Below are 13581 nucleotides of genomic sequence, written 5' to 3'. Positions count from 1 at the left end.
AGGCTCTGTCGACTGAGCCAGCCAGGTGCCCCTGAAGTGGAATTTTTTGTAAAGCAGGTTATCCTACATAAACACCAGAGGGCAAATTAAAAACCTTTACATGGACATTATGGCAAGGTAGATTTCAATTCACAAGAAAGTACTACTTCATAATTTTTTTAAAGATCCAAAGATCAAATGTCCAGTCTTAGGAGTTAATGAATTTTTCATCACTGGAAATGTCCAAGCGAAGGCAAGAAAACTATTAGAAATATTGTGCAATTTCCTCCATTAAGAGGAGGATAGGCTCTTCTACCCTAGAACTATTGTTTTAACATCCAGTTGTTCCCCGTGTTTACTTCTACTTTGAATCTAGCTTGAATTTCTAACAAGCTTATCTGAAACCTAAATATTACACTTAGTCTTTCTCTTCCACATAAAACCGTACTACTTATATTTGCTATGCATCTAAAAAAGAGCTATTTTCAACACAAGTGATTCAGAGTAAAATTAAACTGGAGGAACTGGTTAAATCACTAGATCCTCATCCTCTACCCACGTCCCCCTTCACAGATTTAACAGTAGGGATTTTGATCAAGCCTAACTCTACTTGAATTTAAGTATGCACATTTTAAATACATTTGTATTACCTATACTTTTTTACTAACTACAGAAATTTCTTAGAGATGGTACAGTATAGCAGAAAATGGGCCTTGAAATTTGGCACTGTCAGTATGTGTGTAGCTTTACTTAATCTATTGTTCCCTCTTCATCTCATGGGAAGATTAAATTAGGGCATTGGTTTATATTAGGTGCTCAATAGATGTAAGCCCATTTTTCTAAAGACATATATACTGTCTTAGCCACTGGGCTAGGAGGTACTCTCCATATTTTGGAATTATTAAAAAAAACTTTTGACTTGACTACTGGTAGATAGTAGTAGCTAAGTTTCTGAAGAACAGGGCAAGAACCAAGTCAACTTGGAATAAAAATCATAGAATCAAGAATCTTCTAGTCCAGGGACGCCTGGGTGGCAGTCGGTTAAACATCCAACTTTTGGTTTCGGCTCAGGGTCATGAGATCAAGCCCTGTATCAGGCCCCTCTCTCCCTTTGCCCCTCCATGCTCTGGCTCTCTCTAAAATAAATAAATCTTAAAAAAAAAATCTAGTCCAACCCTTTCATATGAGGAGGAGGAAACAATGTAAGAACATCAATTATTTATGTCAAATTATTTAGTATTAAATGTTGGGACTAAAACCTTTTAGCTTCTTGCTTTCTAATTCCAAAGCTGATTTCCCTTTTACTACTTATGTGTATATATTATCTCCCATAGAAGATCACTTCCATTAACATGAACGATAACAGGTGGTAAGAATTTAGGAACTCCAGCCATACTTCCACTACCATATTATGAAATTACTAATATGAAGTGATTGTGCTTTTTGCTTCCCTTTCTCAATTGCAAACATAGAGGCTATATGCAAACAAATCTGAACTTAAAAAAATATTTTTATGTGCTATGTGAATTGTGTAAGACTGATGAATCACAGACCTGTACCCTTGAAACAAATAATACATTTTATGTTAATAAAAAATATTTTTAATATTCTTTACTATTTCAAACAAAATGCAGTCTTTGAGAGCTTCCTTTCCTGCTTAATGTTAAATTAGGTGATATTTAAGAGCCCTTACTGTTTTAATAGAAGTATAGAAAGTATATTTTTTAATAGAAGTATATATACATATGAAATTGTATATTGCAACTTTAACAGTCACAGGGCTTCTTGAAGAATACTGATCATGAGAACAAATTATAAATAATAATGGTTTTAATGTTCTTGCTTAGATAGGTTTTATTTTTCTTTTAAAAAGAACATCAGGGCTTGGCAATGATTCTCCTGAAAACATTGCTGCAGATAATGATGTACACCAAATACGTTGGTCTGGTTCTGTGTATCACATTTTTAATCTTAATTCTAATTGGTGGCAAACATGCAAAGAAAGAACTAGCTTTTATTTCTGTACTGCCTCTGCCCTCCACAGGAAACAAGATGCTAAGTATAGAAAGTAGTAAGTAGTGTTCTCAATAATAATTATATGCTCACTATTATATGCATAGGTAAAGTTTATGCAGGAAAAAAAAACAAAAATAATGGCTACCCAGGAAATTTTTTTCGAATTTAAAATTCCGAGACTACTATGTAACATTCACCATGAAGCATGGCAAGAAAGTTAGTTTTTTGATATCCTCAAGCTGGAAATGATTTAGTTCAACTGTAAACACTTTTAAGTCAAGATTAAAGTGGAAACAGTTTTCTATGACAACAAAATTGTCAATTGCCTAAGCTGAATGAAAAGATAAAATTTTCTATAGTTTTCTTTGTTGGATCATTCATGCTTTCATTCATGTTTATTCCTATCTATTCTGGTTACAAATGTCTAAAATGTATCCAGAAGGTGAATTTTAATGAGAAAAGGTGGTGATACAATATTAATTTTCTCTCCTATGTATTTTATTCAAATGTATAGTAGCAGTTTGTTATTGAAAAACTTCACAATGTGCCAATTTTTAAAACAGTGTATAAACATTTTCCCAACATGCTCTAAACTCCTCTCTATTCCTAGGATACCTAAGCTCTCCTTATGATAATTCTTTTTGGAATCTTTTAATAGAAGTATATATACATATGAAATTGTATATTGCAACTTTAACAGTCACAGGGCTTCTTGAAGAATATTGATCATGAGAAAAATTATAAGTAACAATGGTTTTAATGTTCTTGCTTAGATAGGTTTTATTTTTCTTTTAAAAAGAATATCAGGGCTTGGCAATGATTCTCCTGAAAACATTGCTGCAGATAATGATGTACACCAAATACGTTGGTCTGGTTCTGTGTATCACATTTTTAATCTTAATTCTAATTGGTGGCAAACATGCAAAGAAAGAACTAGCTTTTATTTCTGTACTGCCTCTGTCCTCCACAGGAAACAAGATGCTAAGTGACTTCAGAGCTTAGTTATCTCTGAGATTCCCAAAGGTTCCTACCACTATCCTAACTTAGAGAGTCCATGGTGACTGGTTTTCAGAAACTGAGGGGCTTACTAAATGTTAGAAATGGGATATGGCAGCTCCACCTCAAGTAAATGAAACTAATAACAAACACAGTGTTCCATTAAGGATAAAACAGAAATTTATTTAATGTGGGAAGTCTTTTGATAGGTTTGACTTTCAATAAAAAAGACATGAAGATAATGAAAGGGTTCAGAAGAGAAGCAAAGCTAATTTAAAAATAGGAAATAAGGGAGAAAAGTAAATATTTAAAGAACAGAAGGCTAGATGGTAACAGTTTCTTCAAATATTTTAATTATAAGGAAGGAGAGTGACTAAATGCAGAACTCCAGGGAAAAATGGATTTAAAAGCCCTTAAGAATTTAGGTTAAATTAAGACAGACTTTTCTGAAACTTGAAGACCATCTTGCTTCAGTTTTGAGGCAGAGGGTTCGTTCACAGAACTCTTGGAGCTCTGGAATCATTAATCATATTTATTAAATTATCTTTAGGCATCCCAACCCTGTGTTTTTTGAGCACTAACATAGGAGTTAGTTCTGCCTCAAGATTAAGTTGCTCAGCACACCAAGGAGGAATAATTGGGTCTTGTTATCTGCTCACCACTGCCTCAGATCTTAGGCTGGCTTGAGCCTTCTTGAAAAGGAAGATGATTATAATCTGCAGTAGGAAAAAGATTCAGGCTGAAGACCTGTGATCTCAGGTTAAGCTGTTTCAACTATTAAACTCATTTCCCTTTTAGGTAACGTAATCACTAACAATTGTCTTTATGCCAACAGAAAGGGGAAAAATAATTCTTAGGTAAAGAAAGAAGGAAATCTACTCCCTCAAAGCTTGAGAAGTATTAAAGTACAAAGTGTCTCCCTGATTTGGAAGTTTTCCAAACCCTGTATCTTAATTTTTTCAGAAAAACACTTAGGGTCTTCCTGTAATTAAACTTGCTTTGCCGCGTGCTTGGAAATACTGTTACCTACCACATAAAGGAATGGAGTACTTCAAAGTAAAATATCAGAACTGCAGTTGAAAGATACTCAGTACCAGTTAAGTAACATTTGAAATCCAATAAAGAGAAGTCAAGAATTCCATGACATTGTGTTTACATATTCATAAATACTCTTAAATGAGTATATCCATTTGGGACTTGCAAGTCAAGAAAAAGATATGTTTACATATTTTGCAAAGAAGTGAACATTCTGATTCTTCAAAATGTAGGTCGAAATAGTTCTCAACTTTGATATTAGAAGTGTGGCTTGGAAAAAGATAAACTTAAAAAAAAAAAGGTCATGAAAAGAACAGAGGCTGAAGGTGTATGCACAGAGGAGGCGGGGGTGGAGGAAGCAACTGGAAGAATTAAGAGAGCAGGACGCAGCTCTAGAAACGGTACCTGTCCCAAAGCGGGTCTGCACGCCGCTGTCGCCTTGCAAAGCGCTCCTGGAAAGCTCATCTACAAATTCCGGGGTGGGCCAAGGGTGGCAAGGTTCCTAAGGAAGGAAAGAGAACAGAAATGATTCTGTTCTCGGGAGTCCGGGAGCCAGGGGGACCATCCTGATCAGGAAAGTGGTGTCTCTTTCCAGGGCTGCAAACCTCTCCACCTGTTTCCTTCGGTCCCTATTCATTCGGTCCCAGCCTTGGGGCAAATCGAGTTGGGGTCCACCCGGCTGCGGGAGACCTAAGTTTCCGATAGGTCCAGCCAGCACCCAGGCAGCGAGTTTCCTTGGTCTCGCCAGTCGCAGGCTCCTGCCCCACGCGCGATGTCTCCACAGCAAACTCCGCCTGAATCAGCCTGTTTCACTCCTATCCCGGCGCCCTCGGGACGGGCCGGGGGCCGGGGAGCGCGGGCCCGCGCCGAGGCGGTTGGGAGGGCTAGGACCCCGCGGCCGGACCGTTACCTCGCTCGCTGGGCGTGGAAGGGCGGCGGGGGGAAGGGGGCCGCGCGGTGGGTCACGCCTCCCGCCCCGCCGCGTGCCGGTCCGCGCGCCCGCCCAGGCCTGAGAACGCGTGGCGGGGTCTCCCCCGGGCGCGCCCAGCGCACGCCGCTCGCCCGGGAACTTCCTCCCCACCCGCCTGGCCCGGCGGCCCGTTTCCCCCGAGCGCCCGCTGCCTGGCCGCCGCTGGCTCGCTCTCCCGGCTGGCTGACCAATCCCGGTTTGGAGTTCAAGATTCCCGCCGCTCCACTTGCACTACGCCCTCTGCCTGTTTTCTGTTTTTGTTTTAACTTTCACTCGGGTTAAGCTCTACCGATCCTAAGCTTTCATCTCAGACGTTTCTCCAAGGGGGATTTAAGGAGGATCTCAAGCGCCAGTCGCCGCTCTCGCTGGTGCTCGCCCGCCCCTCGCCCACGGGAGACGTCCCCGGGGCGGGAGGGGCGGGAAGGCCCCGGTTGGCGGCGGGTGGGGCCGGGTGGAGCCTCCTCCCGCACGGGGGAGCCCCCGGGCTCGGCCCAGCCCAGCCGCGCCTGCCCTCTGGGCAGCTGCCCGGAGAGCCCGCGGAGGAGCGGCTGGCGGGCGATGGAGACGGGGAGACACCGGGCGAGAGGAGGCGGGGTGGGGGAGGCGGGGAGAGCGCGGGGGCGGAGGCTGGCAGGGGGCGCTGGAGGCAGGAGCCGCCCGTGCGCTCCTCGCGCCCGAGGGTGCAGGAGGTTCTGAAGCAGCGGTCGCACCGCGAGCCTCCGGGGCCCGGCTGGCGGCGGGGCTGGAGGGGGGTGGGGGTGGGGCGGGGGGCGCTGCCGCCGCCGGGGGCGTCGCCGGCCTCGGCCCCTTTGTTCTCGCGCGCTCCCCCTCGCCGCCCACTCCCCTGCTGTCGCGCGGCGGCGGCGGCGGCTCCTCCCGCCCGAGGCAGTCGGGCTCGGCGCCGGGGGCGGGAGGGGGCGGGGGGAGCGCGCCAGCCGCCCGGAGTGGGGGGCGATGGCGAAGCTCCGGGTGGCTTACGAGTACACGGAAGCCGAGGACAAGAGCATCCGGCTCGGCTTGTTTCTCATCATCTCCGGCGTCGTGTCGCTCTTTATCTTCGGCTTCTGCTGGCTCAGTCCCGCGCTGCAGGATCTGCAAGCCACGGCGGCCAACTGCACGGTGCTGTCGGTGCAGCAGATCGGCGAGGTCTTTGAGTGCACCTTCACCTGTGGCGCCGACTGCAGGGGCACCTCGCAGTACCCCTGCGTCCAGGTCTACGTGAACAACTCCGAGTCCAACTCCAGAGCGCTGCTGCACAGCGACGAGCACCAGCTCCTGACCAACCCCAAGGTAAGGACGCCCCGCGAGCGATGCCTGGCTCCTGCCGAGGTCTTGAGGTTTGGGGGAGCCTCAGTGTCAGACGCCGCGCCGGGTGGGCTCGAGGTATGCTCTCGTTCCTAGGAGGAGACGGGGCCGGCGTTGGAGGCTGTACTCAAACCCGCAGTGGGCACCGCCGGGAGCCCCGGGGCCCGGTCCTTGAGGTGGGTTTGTGTGAGGCGACCTGTGGTGCCCTGAGGCTTTCTTTACACATCTCTCTTGTCTGGTCTCATATTTTGAGACCTTGGCCCAGCTCAGTCCGGCGCCTGCAATACGGTCTTTGGAGACCTGAAAGGAGCCGAAAGTTAACTTTTCCTCTCGTTAAAGCCAGTGGGTAGCAGGGATCCACCTACTCGGACGCACGGTCGAGGTCTGAGCTCCCACTGGCCGCGTCAAGCACTCGCTTAGGGAGGTCGAGGGGGTCTTTAAGGGCCCTTGGAAGATGTTAGAGGGTTCCTTGCCTTTTAACTCTAAACAGACGTTTTTAACTTGGAATGCAAAGATGAGGGTGATTTCCACAAACGACGTGGAAATCACATGCGAAATTCTGGGTAGGTCTGTTCTGGGGGGTACCGAGAGTTCCTGGTTTTCATGAAATAGATTCTCAAAAGGGTCGCGAGGAAGCCTGGTGACTCTGTGTCTAGGGACTCTTCGGGAGCCATCTGGAGAACGGTAAAACTTACTGAAAATAGAAACCCCTTCGTGAAATGTACCGAATATTCCTTCCCCGTCAACTTTTTTCATTTTCTCAAGCAAAAAAGAAAAAACCTGGTTAGGACTCGAGGGATGGAGAGCGGAGAGAGGGAGACTCAGAAAACTGTTCCCAGCGGAGAAAAAAAACTTATAAAAAGCAGTGTCCTCAGTCTGTGAACTAATTGAGCTTTGTAGTACACCTGCTTCTGCAAGAAGGCTTTTCTTTGTTTTTTATCTTCTGTTGATCTGTTCTTACTGTTCTAGTCGCTTAACTATCGAGTAAAGGTGTGTTTCTTCTTTAAAGTTACTGTCATTTTCCCTCTTTGTGAGGGCTCTGCTCAAAGATCAACCAGAAAAACAATCCAAAAGGGAATGAATCTTGTGTACACAGGAAAACTTTGTTAAATGTGACAAGATGTATTAATACAAAAGAAAACATTTCTATATTAGCATTTTAAGAGAACTTAAACTTACTACTTCTCTGCAGTAAAACTCCGGGTCTTGTTTCCTAAACAAATAGTTTAGGAATTCTTGAATTTGGGAAATTTTATTTTTTTATTTTTATTTTTATTTTTTTAAAGATTTTATTTATTTTTTGACAGAGACAGCGGGAGAGGGAACACAAGCAGGGGCAGTGGGAGAGGGAGAAGCAGGCTTCCTGCGGAGCAGGGAGCCCGATGCGGGGCTCGATCCCAGGACACTGGGATCATGACCTGAGCTGAAGGCAGATGCTTAACGACTGAGCCACCCAGGCGCCCCGAATTTGGGAAATTTTAAAAAAGGAATTCCTTTTTAAAAATATGACTCCTCTTTAAAAAAGATGTGCTCCTGCTGACGAATGTATATTCATTTACCTTAAAAATGAAGATAATATATAAGAAGTAAATATAAAAATACAGATTTAGATAAGGTATAATGTTCAATGTCTTGAAGAAGCCATGTCTCAAAAACAAATGTTGTAAGTTAATCTGCTAAAACTCAGAAATTTCAAAAGAAATCTTAGGGTTTTAGAAACATCACATTTTTTTCAGAATTAAACCAATAATATAAAAGAAGGTGCCAAGCAGTAGTAGTGATTTAGAAATTATATGGTAGTTCATCATTTAGGAGGCATTGTTATAATTAGTGAAACACTGCTAATTAGTTTAAGATAGTGGTTCAGGCACTAATAATATATTACATACACATATACCAGTAAATGGCTAATATCTAATCAAGACATTGAGAAGTTAGAATTTACTGCAAAAAAGCCTGCTTTGTAATTTCCAGGCAATTTTGAAGGATATGGCAGAAAAAGTAAATTGAGATCATTAGGACATAGATTTTTAAATCACTTGGAAGCAGTCATAATGCTTTATGTAATACTACAATTTTATCTCTCTCTTTTTGTTGCAAATAACCTGTTTTCTTCCAGTGCCAGTTCAGATCCTGGCAACAAATGTTTTGAAAAAGCATCTGAACAAAATGACATTTTATAAAGTTAAGTATTCAAGAAATGACAGAGCTGGAGAAAGATATTTATGCTACCAAAAAGTGATGAACAACATCCCAGTCAATTTAGTCAAGGTTTCCTCAGCCAAACCAGTCAGTATATATATATATCTTTATACAAATTATGATTACATTATAGCATTTATAGAGCCTAAGTTTGTTCTTTTGCAGTCACCTTCCTACTTTTGGACAATTAAATGCTCAATTTGGAAATTCTTGTAAGCAATTAGTGATGAAAAATTCAACATAACCAAAATATTGTGCCAGAGTCTGGTACAAAAGCAGAATGTGTCCACAGTGCTCTTGTAATTAGGCAATACCCATTGTCCTCTTCTCTTGCTTCTTGGGTGCCTACATCTTTTCTTTGCGTTACATTGCCTATTTATCAAAGACTCTTTGTAGAATGTCTGGATTCCCTTCAGTGCCATGTGTTCTAATCACCTTCAACCTTTTCTTCTTTGTGACCCACTACACAAGAAACCATTTAGGAATCACTTCTCAGGAAAAAAAAAAAAAAAAGAACAAGGACTTTCCCCCACCCCTCCCTTGAGTTTGCTGGATTAATTATAGTAAAAAGCAGGGTAAGGGAAAGAATATTGCAAATGTATAATTTCTTAAGCCACAGACTACTAAGGAAGATAGTGTGAATAAATGTGACCTTTGACTAATATTCTCTTTAAAATATCTTTAAGTGCTATTCAGCTTATTTATGTTTTGAATCATATCCATATTGTCAAGGATAATCACTGTATCTATCCAGTCACGTAATATAGTATTTAAGTCAACTAGTTATACATAGGGCAATCGCCTGCTCTGGGATTTAACCATAGTGAAATCTAAATGTGGGATCAGCTTCCTCTTGCTACTGTTCCCATCACTGCATTATTTCTGAGTGGCTTACAGTTGTGTGGGCTAAGAGCTTTGGTTCTTAACCATGGCTGCACATTAGAATCACTGGGGGAACTTGAAAAAGATTCTGATGCTTGGGTCCCGCCTTCAGGTCTTGGGAGAGTCTGAGTCTTGGTGTTTTTAAAAAAGTTCTGCAAGTGATTCTAATCTGTAGACAGAGTCAAGAACCACTGGCTTAGAAAACATACTCATCAATTGTGCAAGAAAAGTAAAATAAGAACCAAAAAGATTCATTGTGATTAATATTTGTGTTTTTAGGTTAAAAGATGTTACTGATGCTACTGAGTATAGGGAGCTGGTATAAAAGGAGGGACTCAAGGAAATTCTGAAGGAAGAGAATCATTTAACATTCGTGTAGAAATGATCATTTAAAATTGGTTTAGTATAGGGGTGCCTGGGTGGTTTAGTCGGTTAAGTGTCTGCCTCATGCTCAGGTCATGATCTCAGGTCCTGGGACCGAGCCCCATACAGGGTTCTCTGCTCAGCTGAGAGTCTGCTTCTCCCTCTCACTCTCCCTCTGTGCTCTCCTGCTTTCTCTCTCTCTCACATAAATAAATAAAATCTTTAAAATGAAATAAATTAGGTATAATATAAATGGAATGAACTTACATAGTTCCAGACATTTGATTTTGCATCAATATATACATTGGGTGGCAAAGAAAAGATGAATTTTTAAAACTGCCTCTTGTATGTACATCAAGAGAGTGGGTGATTAGAGGCTATATGTTTTATTTTTCTCTGAGTTTTTTTTTTTTTTTCATTTCTTTATCTGGTCTGAAAAACCTAGACACAAAGGAAAAAAGTCTGTTTCTAAGAAATCAGTATTGTGAAAGAGAAATTTACTGAAGAGAAGAAACACTTTAGACTTTGAGTGTATCCCCCCAAACTGGATGTCCCTAACTGCACCCTTGCAGCTTACAGTCACCTTCTTGGTATCCTTCACATACTTACTAGCGTGTCCCAACCCCCCCACCCCCCACCCCCTACCCCCTAGCCACACATCCTGTGTAGGCAGGGTGGTCTGCTGGGGTTAATTTCTGAACTCCATCCTTGAAATAAATATTCAGTGTGATATACTTTGTGACCTAGAGAGGTCCATCATATGAAAACTAAGGAATAAAAGGCTAAGCTGAATTGTGACAATTTCTCTACTATCTTTATTTCTCTATGATAAAAGTGGCTTGCTGTGGTTTTTCCTCTGGTGGTTATATTAAATAACTTTTAGTAAGTAGGTAAAATTCCATTCTGCCAATGCTTGCTTAACATCTGTGATCAAAGAACGGAGCAAGAAACAGGAGGACATACAAAGAAAAGTTTATTCATTTAACTTTGTTAAATGTCTCCTCTGTGCTATGCATGCTTGCAGGTTCTGAGACTAGAAGAGAGATCAAAATAAAGTCTCTGCCCTCCTGAAGTTTGTGTTTTGGTGGATGGTGACAGACAAGAAATAGATTTATCATGTGATGTCATGTAATGATAGGTGTGTAAAGATAATTCAAGCAGCATAAGAGTACAGACAGTGGTGGAAGAAATGAAGGGCTACCCTTTTGCATAGGATGGTCAATTAAGTGACATTTGTATGGAGACCCAAAGAACATGAGGGCATGAGTAGAGGCATAAAGGACATAAAAGGGTCAATCATGTGGCTATCTGGAGAAAGTGTTTCACAGGCTGAGGGCACAGCAGGTGCACAGGCCTTGGGGCAAGTGGCTGCCAGGCTAATGGGAGGAACAGGGAGGATGACAGTGAGACAGGACTATAGCAAGCAAGATAGAAAACAGCGGGAGGTGAGGTTACGCCTTACAGATCATGATACGGACTTTGGATTCTATTCTACGTGTGATGGTAAGCTGTCTGACATTAAGCAGGACTGAGTTATAATCAGACTTTGACTTCTACACAATGTAAATGATCCCTCTGGATGCTGAGTTGAGAATAGAATTTGTATGTGTTTTTGTGTGTCCATGCATATGCACATGCTTGCATGTGCAAGGTGAGAGATACGGGGACAAGACTGAAAACAAGGAGTACAGTAGGGAAGGCAAATGATGAAGGTAACTTAGATCAGGAGGGAGCACTGGTGAAGTTCACTGATGGCCTGGTCAAAGATGACTCCTCAGTTTGTGGAGCACAACCGGGTGAAGGGAGGTGATTTTACTAGATGGTAATCCAGAGAAGAGTAGTTTTGGAGGACTGTGAATGAAAAGCAAGGAGTTAGTCTTAGATATGTCTAACAGACACACAAGTGAGGATTAATCCATGTGTTTCTGCCCTTAACAAGAGCATTCTCTAGCAAAGAACATGAATAACTATCAAAGGAAATGCATTGTTAACTTCTGTACGGAAGTACAAATACCATGATAGGAACGTCTAGAGAGGAAAGATTAGGAGAAAAGCTTCATGGGGAATGAAACATTTGCTATGAAATTTTGAGAAGGAATAGGATTTTCATCTGGGGAGGAAAAGTAGGGAGGAATGAAGAGAACATCAAGGAAGAGAAAATGCCAAGAGTAAAGCTGTAGAGCTGTGTGAGTATAGGCTGTTTGGAGGAATCATCAGATAGACCATGTGGTTGGAACACCGGGTACAAAGAATGGAGATTTATGGCTAAGGCAGGAGAGTAAATTGGGATCAATAATGTCATTGATAGCCAGCATGGGTTTGGTGACACTGGGAAACCCTGATAGGAAGAGTAATGCTCCCCCCTACCAAGATGTCCACATCCTAATCCCCAGAACCTGCAAATATCTTATGTTCCATGGCAACGGGGAATTAAAGTTACAGATGAAGTTAAGGTGGCTAATCAGTTGATACTAAAATAAGGGAGATTATCCTGGAGGGCATAGGGTAGTCATAACGGGCCTTTAATGCAGAAAGAGGAGGTCAGAGTGATGCAATATGAGAAAGACTTAACCAGCCATTGCTAGCTTTGAATACAGAAGGGTGCCATGAGCCAGGAATGCAGGCAGCCTCCCTTTCCAAGGAAGCAGGAAAAGGCAAGAAAATAGATTCTCCCTTAGAGGATCCAGAAAGGAATACAGCCCCTGCTGGTGTCTTGATTTGAGTTCAGGGAAACCCATTTGAGAATTCTGACCATTAGAATTTTAAGATAATAAATTTGTGTTGTTGAAGCCACTAAATTTATGTTACAGCAACAATAGGAATCTAATACAGAAGCCAAGGAAGGTTTTTGAGTAGGTGAGTAATAATATCTGATATTTAAAGCTATGGTCAGAACATTAAAAATCCACCTATATTATAGCTCTTTAGAAAAAAGCTAATCTGCAGACTACTAGGATCTTTCTGTCTGAGATTACTTATCATGATCCATCTCTGAAATCCATTTGTTGTTTAGGAAGATTTCAATTATTTTTAGGATCCCCCAAAATTATGTATCTAAAACAATAATCAGAGTCTTTTTACTTTTACAAAAGAGACTTGTTATGTTACAATATATTTTGGTTACATTTTGAGAAAAATGCATTTATTTTATCACAAACTACCTCAGTTATAAAGCTTTCTATAGGTTGTTGACACATTTTGTTTATTTAAATCATTTTTTGGCACTCATTTATGAATGAAGATGTCATGTTTTATTTACCTTGGGTTCAATTTTTTTTCAGTCTCTAGCAGAGTTTCATATTCAGTTGAGTTCCTAGATAAATAGTATATACATTTATATTACAGTTACTCAAGTAAAATACTGAACAAAAGAGTTCTTAATATTACATATGTTTCTCACTGTTCCTCATGCTATGACTTAGGTACTCTCCAGGACACATAAATGTATAAAAATGTGTACTTTTGAGTTGTAGTCATAACTTCTTTTTTTTTTTTTTTAAGATTTTATTTATTTATTTGACAGAGAGAGACACAGCAAGAGAGGGAACACAAGCAGGGGGAGTGGGAGAGGGAGAAGCAGGCTTCCCGCTGAGCAGGGAGTCCGATGCGGGGCTCAATCCCAGTACCCTGGGATCATGACCTGAGCCAAAGGCAGACGCTTAACGACTGAGCCACCCAGGCGCCCCATAACTTCTTCTTTTATTTTAAAATAACCAGTGTATAAATTGAAATTCATGTGTTATATAAATTATTTAATTGGTGACTATTTTTGTAAATAAACGAATTTAAATAAATTTATTTCATGCATTTGCTTTGTTTGGTAGCAGAATCCA

The 13581-nt window shown here is 41.7% G+C and overlaps 1 protein-coding gene across 1 annotated transcript in view; it reads left to right on the top strand.

Moving 5' to 3' along the window:
- Positions 1–5789: 5789 nt before the first annotated feature.
- Positions 5790–13581, top strand: part of KCNMB4 (potassium calcium-activated channel subfamily M regulatory beta subunit 4) — a 59637-nt gene continuing 51845 nt past the window's right edge. The window contains exon 1 of the mRNA XM_032420447.1: positions 5790–6286. Coding sequence (XP_032276338.1) covers positions 5951–6286 — 336 coding nt within the window. The 5' untranslated portion in view covers positions 5790–5950. The remainder of the gene's footprint in view (positions 6287–13581) is intronic.

This window comes from Phoca vitulina, unplaced genomic scaffold, assembly GCF_004348235.1.
Source record: "Phoca vitulina isolate PV1807 unplaced genomic scaffold, GSC_HSeal_1.0 scaffold23, whole genome shotgun sequence".
NCBI classification, from domain to species: domain Eukaryota; kingdom Metazoa; phylum Chordata; class Mammalia; order Carnivora; family Phocidae; genus Phoca; species Phoca vitulina.
Note: the sequence above shows the minus strand (reverse complement) of the source record. Positions and strands in the feature narration are given on the sequence as shown.